This window comes from Lytechinus pictus, chromosome 9, assembly GCF_037042905.1.
Source record: "Lytechinus pictus isolate F3 Inbred chromosome 9, Lp3.0, whole genome shotgun sequence".
Classification (NCBI taxonomy): Eukaryota; Metazoa; Echinodermata; class Echinoidea; order Temnopleuroida; family Toxopneustidae; genus Lytechinus; species Lytechinus pictus.
In genome coordinates this window covers 20420482-20433479 of record NC_087253.1, presented here as the reverse complement: position 1 = coordinate 20433479, position 12998 = coordinate 20420482, and the positions used below count along the sequence as shown (strand labels likewise).

At 38.1% G+C, this 12998-nt stretch overlaps 1 protein-coding gene across 2 annotated transcripts; it reads left to right on the top strand.

The window, feature by feature from the left end:
* On the top strand, window positions 1-6545 carry LOC129268141 (transcription intermediary factor 1-beta-like). 2 transcript variants are annotated; one of them, XM_064104338.1, is made up of 2 exons: window positions 1-69; window positions 2436-6545. In XM_064104338.1, exon 2 carries the CDS (start codon window positions 2454-2456, stop codon window positions 4320-4322), a length of 1869 nt encoding a protein of 622 aa, XP_063960408.1. In that variant the 5' UTR covers window positions 1-69; window positions 2436-2453; the 3' UTR covers window positions 4323-6545. The 2 variants fall into 2 exon arrangements, with proteins under 2 accessions (XP_063960408.1, XP_063960407.1); XM_064104337.1 differs by lacking the exon at window positions 1-69 and adding an exon at window positions 340-461.
* The last annotated feature ends 6453 nt before the right edge of the window (window positions 6546-12998 follow it).

The following is a 12998-nucleotide window of genomic DNA, read 5'->3' as shown; positions in this document are numbered from 1 at the left end:
CCAACTATATCAATAGAGCTAGACTACACCCCGTATATAATTGCATTTTACGGACGTGAGGAGAAAGAGGTAAGTTAGTTTTAACTGCACATACATTTTCAATATATATTTTCTATATCTGTTTGACACATAGACGTGTCATTATGAACCTGATTGACATGTTTGATACCGGGTGGGTGTTTCATAAAGCTGCTCGTAAGTTAAGAGCGACTTTAAGATCGACTGGTATCCTTTCTTGTGGTAAATAACGGTTCACCATTATATTCATTGGCAATGCTTTAGCGCGTAAGAAAGGTTCACCTTCTTAAAGTCGCTCTTAAATTACGAACAGCTTTATGAAACACCCACCAGGTTTTATAAACGTGTTGGATTTGAAATCACACTGATTGATTGACCTGTCTATAGGATTATCTTCAATATCACTGGATTGTTTCCTTAATACCAAAGGCAAAAAATTACGGGTGAGAAAATTATAATATCACTCTGTATGATCAGACCTCATATAAAAAATAATGCTATCCGATAGCCACCGGATAGTCATCCGATGGTTATCGGATAGCATTTGTTTGGTAGCTATCAGCAATCATCAGCTACCGGATGTCTTATTGCTAGCTTCTTTTTCAGTTATCAACAGGACATCGGCTAGTCGATGCCCTGCTGATAACCATTATAGAAACAAATCATTCATTGTAGTCCCATGCCTTGAGCTTTGTGTAGCTGTATAGTCATACCAGTGGAGTGTTGAAGTTGCAACTTACAGGTTACAGGTTACTTATGTGTGTTGCATGGACTTATGTATTGGTATTTGGGGTGTATGTGTGGCATCATATGCGATTTCGATGGTGCATTGCATCCAGTAAAAGAAAAACGGGCAATGAAATTAATATTCCCTCTTTAAAAACAGGATGAGTGAAAATATGACGCCATTCTAAGCTCTACACAAAATATTACAGATATGGGTAATTCCAGCGTTATACCCCGGCGTTATACAGACATTACATTTTGCGTTCAGCTTGGGGGCTGACTGTATCATCATGGAGCTCCACAGTAATCATTATCGTTCTTTGAACGTTATATTATATAAATCGTTCAGGGCTGATAACTATAATGGAATGAGCGAGAGACTCATGCATTTTCGCCCTTTCTCGACCCAATATGTTCTTTGAGATTGCATGCATTCCAAAGTTATACACGCATTTCGACCCTATATGGGAGTCTCGTGTAATTTCATTCACTGACATTGGCAGCTCCGAAGTGCACAGTTTGAATTTGAATTAGGTTTTTTTTATCTTTTGGTAGTTATATAAAGTTTACCCTTACATGTTTGTATACACCCGGTCATTGTGCCAGTGGATGGCTTGCCAATGGAATTGAATTATTTACATGTGAAATTGCCATCCGATAACTATTGGATGGCATCATCCGATTAGCCATCGGATGGCCACCTAGTTACCAGGATAGCCGGATAAAACACCATTGTAGATTAAATGCCTTGTTCACGGGCACAAGTGCCGCGCCCGGGGTCGCGGAACGGTCTTCAAAATGGGGGGGGGGGGGGGGGGGCTGACAATGCTGAAAATCACAATCATATGGTCGCTTTTACGTTTTTGTACACGGTTTTGGAAAAAAGTGGGGGGGGGGGGGCCTGCCCCGGACTTTCCATGTATAGCCAGGCGCCTTAGACCACTCGGCCACGGCACCACCACCACCATTGGATGGCACCATCCGATAGTTATCGGATGGCATCATACGATGGCCCACCGATGGCTAGCCGAAATCCATCTACAATGCATGTTTTTTTTTTGCTAATGGGACAGGATCAAAACCGTTAAATTATGTATTGACGCCGTTTTAAGGGGTTATCAAACTTTTTTTTTTACCCGGAAGTGGATTGAAAAAAAAAACGATTGATCATTAATTTGAATATGCCTGGGAACATTATTTGGTAGCATGTACTTTTTTGGAAGCACTAATATTTCTATTTCTCTCCCCCTTACTAAATCTCATCTCCTTTCTTTCCCATTCTTTCACTTTCACACTTTCTTCCCATCTCCCTGAGCTCCTTTTGCCATTCCCCCAGCCCCTCTTTTCTTACCTCTCCTTTTCCCAGTCCCCCGTTCACCTTCCCCCTTTCCCCTCCTTTCCCTACAATAATAATAATAATAATAATTCATGATAATAATATTAATCGCAAATACCCAATACGCGCAATCTATTGATTGACAGTCAAGCTGTGATTAATATTTTGAGTTGGGTAAGGTCGCAACTTTTCTGCAACAGGCCAATAGGGAAATGAATCGAATCTACGGAAATCTTTTCTAGTTTTAATTTGTCCCCCGGTGATCATTTTACTACTCAGTGATGTAAGTCAACATATTCTATGGTCCATACATGTACATTACTCTTCATTGTGTTTTGTAATAATTATTTTTCAGTCTTCTACAAACCCAGCCATGGCTGAAGCAATAAAGACTGTCACCTCCCAGAGTACAGAGTGTCCAGTGTGTCTTTCTACCTTCACCGATCCCAAGATCCTGTCTTGTTCTCATGCTTTCTGCAAGACTTGCCTGGACAACCTCTTAGAGTGTCACGGTAACTCCCAAATCCGATGCCCTGTCTGCAGAGCTGTAACGCAGGTCCCAAACCAAGATGTCAGCAAACTACATGTACATCTTTCTTTGAAGTGTCTACTAGAGGATATGAAGGGTCATCATCAGATTTGCACAAATTGTAAATCTGATGACAAGCCCCATGCCGTTGTCTACTGCCGAGACTGTGGCAAGTATCTCTGCACCTCTTGTCTTAATAAGCACTCTCAGTGGGAAGGCTTTATCGATCATGAAGTCATTGCCATGAGTGAGATTTCGTCAGGAAAGGTGTCTGTACGTAGATACCGCAAATGCAGGAAACACCCCCAAAAAGATGAGGATGACTTCTGTTCCACCTGCAGGAGATTCACATGCTTCAGATGCGGTGAGATGGAACATAAAGACAAGGGTCACCATGTCGTCGAGGGAGCTGCTTATAAGGACAAACACATGAAGAGTATCGAAGACCTGAAATCAAAGGTGGACAAGAAACAGTCATGCTTTCATAAGTACATTGATTTCATAGATGAACAGAGCAAGAGTGTTAGCAATGCCAAGAAACAGTGTACAAGGGACATCAACAAAGCATACGATGAAGCAGTCCGGCAGTTGACAGAAAAGAGAGAAAGCCTACTAAGAGAAGTCAAGGAAACGACTGAAGGAGTAGAGAAAGAACTGAAAAGCATGAGGACCACGGCTCAGAAGCACATCAATCAGTTGACGACCATTGCTGAGATGGTAACCAATACAGCAAATATACCATTAGATACGGATACATTGGCTGCACACGACACTCTATGTGAAGAGTTACGAGAGATCTTTGATCAAAAGGATCCTGACTACGAGCAGTCGAGGAAATTAAGCAAGAAGGGGCAAAGTGTCAGTTTTGAGAGAAACGTTGGAAAGGATGAGCTACGTTTTGGTAAGATTGTTAATATAGTTGAAAAGAACGTCGTTTTGCCTACTTATAATAATGCTAATGTAAAAAATATTGCTTTGCCAGCTAAGAATAGCATGAATGCCATGGTTAGTACACCAGATGGTGGGATGGCAGTAGGATATTACTCAGGTGGCATCTCCATCTTCTCTTCTGATGGTAAGCTTCAGCAGACAGTTCTGAAGGATGTTGGAATTGTTGGTGTAGGGTTCCTCTCTGATGGTCGATGCGTTGTGACTGATTCTTCAAACAACATCACACTGTACACACCAGAGTACACAAAATTGAATGTAATGTTTAAGACTCTAAGTCGAGATGAAGGGAGATATTCTGATCTCACTGTTGGTGATTATGACCTGATCTATGTAAGCTACAGGAAAGCCATGAAGATCCCGGTTTTTTTAACAGCAGGTGGGCAAGCAGTCAGGGAGATACAATGCAACGGGTATGAACCTTGGCAGATCACTAGTTACCATCGTTCTCTGATCAGTTCATCACTGCGTATTATCAGATTGATAGACAAAGACGGTGTTGTACAACATGAATTAAAGAAACCTGGTAGCCTGCTTTATGCCGCTGTATCTCAAGGGAATACAATCCTGATAGCCAATGTGGTGCATGGTGAAGGTTTGGTGAACATTGACGAGTATACAAATGAGCTAAGACACATTCGAAACCTTGTAAATTATTACAAAATTGAGAAGCCTGAGAGAGATTGGTATTATATCCAGCAGTACCGATCAGGAGAGATCGCTTTCTGCACCCCGGATAGACTCTATATATTCAAACAAAAATAATGGATGTCATCAACGCTGATGTATGATATTATATGAATAATGCACGTAAGCGCGTGCATTCATGCGGGGCCAAAATAATAATGAACGATGTGCGAGAAACGCCAATGGAATCATTCACCGCACCGAGGTCCGCAGGACCGAGTGCGGTATATCCATTTAGCCAGTCGAGCACATAATTCATTATTTAGGTCCACTACGTAAAAAAATGCGTGCATTTTTTTTTATACATCTCCTCCCCCATGTTACTGAGTTGCCCCGAATGATATTTTATCTAAATTCTAGATAATTCCACTGGCAGACCTCGCACCATCCTGCACTCTGACGTCAGAGTGCATGATAGTGCATTGGTATGACGTCAGAGTGCAGGATAGTCATTTTGATGCCATGGTGCAATTTGCTGAATATCGTGTGATCCGATTTGGACCAATCAGATTACAGAACTTTCTTGGGAGTTGTATATAACACTATGATGTTACTCACTGAATTGCCTTTTTATGTTAAAGTAAGCCGCTATACTGTATATAAAAATACAATAGACAGTTGTTGGATCATTATTTTCTTCCTCGTTTCTCACCCATAAAAATATTTCTCTCCTTACAACTTTGTTATTTTCAGCTTTGCTACTATCAAGCATCATCTTTGTCATGTTTATCCTGTATGGGAAATTATCACACTTGCATATCAGGCATAATGTTATAAGATAATATTTCATAAGAAGTCAGGTATTTCTCTTTTCATATTATAATGACTATTGCGGCTGTGAGGTTTTTACCATTGCTTTATTAAAGAGTGTATATACTGTTTATGTACGAATACCTGTATGTGTGCATAAATTGGAAGTATATCATGATCATTGCAATGTAATTGCTTTCTGGTAGACATATATTTAAAGGCCTGGTGGGTGTTTCATAAAGCTGTTCGTAAGCTAAGAGCGACTTTAAGAACGACTGGTGAACCTTTCTTACGCGCAAAATAATCCTTAAAGATTTTTTCTTTTTACCAAAAGGAAGGATCACCAGTCGTTCTTAAAGTCACTCGTAACTTACGAACAGCTTTATGAAACGGCCCCCAGCTGCGTGCAAATAACGTTACCCGGATTTGATGCGGAACTGGTGTGAAACTGACGCTGCTACTCTATCATTGTTTTAGTAATTTGATAGTGCAATCATAATAAACAACTCGAATATGAAACACTAAAATAGCTCATTGTATTTCAGACAATGACACAAAAAGACTTGTAGTAATAGCGTAGGCGTAATGAGTTAAGGGATATCAATTTGGGCCATTCACGCAAGCCTGATGTGGTTTAATAGATCCACTATTATTTTAATATGTATTTCATATTGCTTTTTATATATCTTTATTGTTTTGATATAATCGAAATGAAAAGAAATGAAAAAAATGAGAAGGCACACATTGCGTATGGGAGTAAAAACAAATCCTGAAAAAGCCGCGAGCGAAGCGAGTGAGCAAAAATTCTGATATTTTGGTACAAAAATCTAATTTTGTGATAAATTGTTACATGGATATTCAAAATTCATCATTTTAGTTTCATTTACTTTTTCCCCCTTGTTCGTAAAAAAATTTGAAGGAAGAACAATTAACTCAATCAAATTGTAATATTTAAGTTAGCTAAATTATTCAATAAGATAAAAATAATTACAATTTTTTTTTTCATAGGATTTTGCCTTTTGAAGAGGATGCAACTCGATAGAAGATCACGTCAGATATGACTTGCTATTATCGTGGAAAATTGAAACTGTGTAACATAATCTTTCTTGAATTGTCTGCAGGTAAACTTTATTTAAGCAGAAATTCTCTTTCATCAAGAGTCATACAGTACTACATGAACGTCCAGACTGAAGAAAAAACATCATTAATCGGTTATACCCTTGAGAATGAAGATAATTATGGTCCACCTGAATGCGATATGGATATCCGCACAATTATGATCAAGAATAATGATGTTCAAATATTCCATATCTGTTTGCATTATATTATTGAATATACAGTTTTTGTATGTAGAAATTTGCTGTACGTTTTATTACTTATATCAAGACGAACGAAGCAAAACATAAAATTGAATAAAGGAAATAAAATTTCAAAATCTGGAAAAGAGTCACAAGATCAAGATAACAGAATACCATAAATCAAAATCGTGTATATTGTAAACAGTGCCGATTCATAGCTGTTCTTATTACCATGTTATTGATTTGTTGTTGTTTTAACCGATTTTAATGAAATAAATACCTTTGATGAGAAAAAGAATCTTAATATAATTTTTTGTTTTATCCAGTTTTTTTTAATATCAGCATGACCGGTTTGATAGTGTAGAGATTGTCTGTGCTTGCATTTATGCTTGGGTGCGGCCATGGGCGGAAATCCCAGGGGGACAGGGGGGACGTGTCCCCCTACTCAAAATAGTAGGGGGACACAATATCAAATGTCCCCCTACTATTTGTGGTCTTTTTTTTATGATAAGAAATACATCATTTAAAATCGAAATAAAACATGTATTTTAGGACGAGATGGCCTTACTTTTGGGATGATAACCTTTTTTGGGGCTTTTCAAATTAATTTTGTCGAAATGACCTTAAATTTCTTAAATTTGGGCTGAAAACCTTTTTTTTTTGGCTTGTCAAATTCAGTCCAGCCCCTTGTCCCCCTTACCTTTTGGGAGAGATTTCCGCCCCTGGGTGCGCGGCGGCGATATTTCGATAATTCAAAGGCCAAGTCTAACCTAGAATGTTGATTTGAATCAATAGAGACGAATCTAGCAAGCATAGGGCTGATAATTTCATCAAAATGAGAAACAGTGAGAAAGTTGTGACATTTTAGTGCTTCGCTTATTTTTAACAAAACAGTTTTGCTCAACTCCTCTTTTTTACTGTTGGAATTTCCATTTTTACAGGTTTGATAATGATAATGACAAACATGACTGAACCACAATATTTTAAAACAATAGTAATTCAACATGTTTAGTAATTGGCCTAAATCGAATTTTAGGCCAATCGAAAAATTAAAACATTTCATCTTTCATAACCCAAAATAGTGAGTGACGCCATCGCTCCCCTCATTTGCACAGCAACCAGGATGAACATTTACATGATTCAGTAATTTTTTTAAATGACACCTCCGGAAGCTGCGTTTTTATGCTTCTTGGATTAATATTTCCCTTAAATTCAAATCAACTTTTTGTTGGGGTGGACTTGTCCTTTAATCAACATGAACCGTTGTGACCCAGTGGATCAATCTCCGGACTTGAAACAGAGGGATGTGGTTTCGAATCCCAGTCATGGCGTAATGGGGGGGGGGGGGGGGGGGGGCTCCAAGCCCTCATCCGTACGTCAGTGTGTGTGCGTGTATTTGTGTATACATGTAAGTTATGTGAGATTTGGGTATGTCAAAGACAGTTTATGCTCTTTTTGTGGCAGAGAAACCGAATCATACATTCATATTTTTCCAAATTGTTCCAAGGCAAAACCTTTATGGGAATTCTTTATTAAATATTTCTGTATGTCTGAATTAAGAGATTTAGAATGGAGAGATATACATTTGGGATTATCTGGAAGTACGAATAGAAATAATTGTGTAAACTGTATGATCTTTTTCATCAAATATGCCATTTTCCAATCCAGAACTAATGGTCAGGTTCCTTCCTGCCATAAAATACAAAAATATATTGCGGAACGTAGGGAGGAAGAAAAATGCTTAGCTATAAAATCGGGCAAATTGAGTTTGCATGTAAAGAAATGGGAAGAACTGAAGGTGAATGAGGCAGTGAATGCAAACAGGTGTGAAGCGTCTGCTGGTGCTGTGAGTATGTAATAGTACAGTATGTCCGCGTGTGAATGCGAGTGTGCAATGTATGTCCGCGTGTGAATGTGAGTGCTTGCTGCCAGGGATGGGGGGGGGGGTCTTCCTATCTCCATGGTTAGCAAAATATATGTTTGAGTAGATCCAAAAAGAAAGAATATTTTGTATGGGGTGTGGAAAAGGTTTTGTTTGTTTTATTTTGTTGATGTTGTGTTTTGTTTTGTTTTCGTGTGTGCTTCATATATAAAATCTTTATTCAGATTATTGTATACTTTCTAAATAAACATAGAGACTTTTTTTTCTGTATTGTCTTACAAAAGTTGGAGGAATGGATATACATGTATAAGTACTTTTTTATTATGGGATAACCTCTTCACTTAAAAAAGTCTGTACTTTTGATTTGTCATCATACAATACGGTATTATTATACAGTAAATACATGTAAAATTACGAGGTTTTTGTTATTGGTATTATGGGTTATGATAATATTTGTTCGAAAAATTTATATCAAGATGTATATTATTTCATGTGTTATATTGCTGTATAAGTGTACTTCACTTTAATTTGCATACATGTATTTGATTTATTACCCTTGTATGTATGAAAAATGTAATAGTATCTGAATAAAGGCTAAAAAAGCAAGAAAAAAAATTATGTATATATTTGAGTGTGTGTGGATACACATGCCCTCCTACCTGATATTTTATATGAAATAATATTGAGAGCAAGCAAAGCGAGTGAGGAAAACTAGGCTCGATATCATCGTATTGTGTTTAATAATATGAATATGTTTAATGATGATAATAATATTATTAATAATAAAAATAATAACAACAACAATAATAATATTAATAATGATAATGATGATAACAATGACAGTAATATCAATGATAACAATCATAATAATAACAGTACAAAGAATACCATACCACTTTAAAATTGAATTTTCCACCTAGAAACCGGGGAGGGGGATTATTGTAAACCCCCTTAAAGTTACAGTCGTTTATCACTTTTATGGAAGTTCTGGAGACGGATGTTGGAATGGTTTGCTGTAATATGTGAGACGTACATATCTCTTGCCCTCAAGCTATTCATTCATTTTTCTATACATCCACAGATCCATCAATTAATTGATCAATAAATTAATAAATCCCTCCATCCATCTTGTAATATTAATCTTTCTATTCATCCCAAATAATAGATTAATTCATATATTTGCTTATCCATGCACCATCATTCATCCATCCATCCATTTATCCATCCATCCAAACATCCGTCCATCCATCCATCCGTCCATTTATCTATCTATCCATCCATCAATCCATCATTTATCCATCCATCTGTCTGTCCACCCACCATTTATCCATCCACCTGTCTGTCCATCCATCCATCCATCCATCTATCCATCAATCCCTTCCTTCATTCATCTGTCCACCAATCCATCATCTGTCTACCAATCCACCATCTATCCACCGGTACCATCCATCCACCTGTCTGTCCATCCATCCATCTATCCATCAATCCCTTCCTTCATGCATCTGTCCATCAATCCATCCATCCACCAAGATCCACCCATCCATCCACCCACCCATCCATCGACCTGTCTGTCCATCTATCTATCTATCTATCCATCCCTTCCTTCATTCATCTGTCCATCAATCCATCCATCCACCGATCCACGTCCATCCATCCATCCACCCACCCATCCATCCATCCACCCATCCATCCATATCCATTGACCCTTCCATCCATCCATCCATCCGTCCACAATCCATCAATCCATCCACCAATCCATGAATCCACCCATCCATCCATCCATCCGTCCACAATCCATCAATCCATCCACCAATCCATCCACCCCTCCATCCATTCATCCATCCATCCACTCTACGTCACGAAATAAGTCGATTACGTAATCAGCCGTCCCAGGGTCGCGTGTAGTCTCGGTCCATTTCCAACAGCTACAGCACGTACGTGCAGTCGCCGCTGGCTAACGTCAGCTTAATGGACGACGCCATATTGCCAGATTCAGGCAGATTTGGCCCGCGCCCTCTCCGGCTAAAGCTCGAACGCCATTCACCCATACACTAATTCCCCTTGATTACCGTTGTTAAAAACCTCTGTCATATCTTTTCCAGCATTTTTATGAATTAGCGATTGATGTTTTTCCGTTTATCAGATATCCTTCATTATACACATATTTTTTTCATATTTATAACATTTTTATTTTAATCACAATTTTAGTCCAAACGCGGGTCAGTTTTTGTTAACCCACGTTGTTTGTGCATGCCCACGTATAGCCTTACGCGTATTGAAAGGAATGATGTTGGGTCGAAAAACAGAATTGTTATTGTTTGTTCCTTGTTTGTTGGGGATGAAACTATGATGGCGACCAGTCACGTTTGACTGTACCGCCAAATAGTTAAGATTAATTAATTAAGGTCAAGGTGAGATAAGAGAAATGAGCAAGGGGCATTGTGGTGGGGGAGGGGGAGGGGGAGAGGGAGAGAGGGGGGGGGGGTTACGAGGGCCGAGTGGGGATACAGTTTCATCATGCAGTACAGGGCGTCGATGAACACTTTTATTTTTTTCTCCAAAATATGGAAAGTGACAGAATAATCAGAAAAAGGTTGATTGGTTCTGATTTTGAAAAAAAACAGAATTTATCAAGATTGCTGTTATTCTTCATGGTTGTAGAATTTAATTTAGTTTCTCTGATAAGTATAATTCTTTCAAACAACTCAAATTTTGATTAATCGTATTTCATTTATTTCACTCTTTTCTTTCGCCTCGTTTTTTTTTCTTCCAAAAAACCAGGGAGCTGAAAAATATGAGAGCTAGAACCTAAAGATATGGGGTAGCTATGACGTTGGAGGGGGCGCAGCCTCATGCACTTGCAGATCCAAATCAATTTTCACAGGGGACACTTAGAGTAGCCCCTATTTCTTTAATATTATTTTTACAAGCAAAAAGAAGTCAATGAAGACATCAGGCCACCGACAGCTGCCTCGTCAAAGGGGGGGGGGGGCGGTCGATTATTTTGAGTATTTTTTTTTCATTTTGTCCTCAATAAGGGGGGGGGGTTCAATTAATTCTATATACACTTCTATTGTCTTTATATATGGGGGGGGGGGTCTGCTATACTGAGCATATTTTTAAAAGGGCTTAATAAGGGGCTTAATACAACAGAAATTGTACGATTTAATACAATAAAATGTATCATCGAGGTTAATACTAAATTAATACATAATTAATAATTGTTTTAATTGAAAATGAAAATAATAAAGGCACCCATAGATCTTAACATCTCATAAATACAGGCCTAAACCTGTATTGGAAGTTGAACAGGCATAAAGTATAAATGTTTAGCTATATATAGCTGATGCTTTGATCCCGCAACCAAATAATGTTATCATAAACTAGTAGATGTTATATCAGTCATGTCAGTGGCGTAACAAAAGTGAAAATAATTGAGGGTACTACGATATGGCGTACCAGGCAAAATTTATAAAATATATAGTTGCAAGCAAGCGACATAAGCATAATTTTGACTTTTGGTTACAAAAATCCAATTGAACAATTTCGCAAGATTCTCTTACCTTTTCCTTTTTTTTCTTGTTCGTGAATTGGGGGCATGCAAGACCCCCCCCCCCCCCATACAGCACCACTCTTTGTTGTCACTGTCTAAAATTTGATTTAAACTTTGAGAATTTGTATTTCTTATCTAAGTAATCCAAAGGGATAAGACAAAAATATTTGCAGATTACTTATTTCAAAGTATTTTTATACCTATAACTCCCCAACTCTGCTCTAGCTGCACTGCACGTTACCTAACGGCCTTCCACCAAAGGGCCAGGCCGACTCGCCCCGTGAGCAAGTGACCGCGTTCGCGTAAGTTCACCCGAAGCCAGGACTAAATTCTGACCATAAACATCACCTAACTAATCACTCTCTGAAAATATTTCAAAGTATCTTTCATTACAGTCGATTCTTTGGGCCATTAAACGATAATATTTCCAATGTTATCATGACAAACAATTTTAATGAGATAGTGGCATTGTAGAAAAAACAAATTTATAAGCACGAAATGGCACCAGATAAATCATCAAACATACAGCGCAGCGTTCGGGACTGGTGAGTGGTACGGCTCTCTTGGAGTTTTCGCCCCGACGAATTCGGCGAAAACGCTACCATTGCGCCGTGCGAATGTTCAATCTGCGGCTCTCAATCAGAGACTTGAATGTCTCTTTTTGCATTATCGAAAATGTATCATAGACTTTGTTTGATTTGTTTACAAGTAAGTTGCATATCCGTCGTGATAATTAGGAAAATCCATGATGTCTTCTTCTAATTCTGTAAAAATTACCTCTTCAAAGTGCCTGTGTCAGAAAATTGCCGGAAATCGTAAAAACTTGCCTAAAATGTCTCTTTTTGAAAGTTTATCCATGGTCTGGAAAAAAATGTTATAATTTATGTAGACGTATACCGTAAACAAATACATCCTCGATCACTGAAATGAAGTGTTTGCTAAGCTTTTATATCTCAGACCACGTTACCATGGCAACTTGGGAAAACCTTTATTTTTTACTAATAAAATTCTGGTTTTAAGGGTCATTTTAGAGACATAAAACTAACCATATTTTGAAGTATTGGGTTTAAATTTCACATAAAACTGAATTATCTATGTTTATACTTTCGTATATGAATATTCATATTTCTTGTAGAATCTTAGTTTTTGATTGGTCAATGTTTCAGTCATGGATAATAACTGAGCGTTAAAAAATCTGAAAATGCGCATTTTATCGGCAACCAACAAGCAAGATGGCGGAACACATTAAGTTGGCGCTATGCACGTACGTG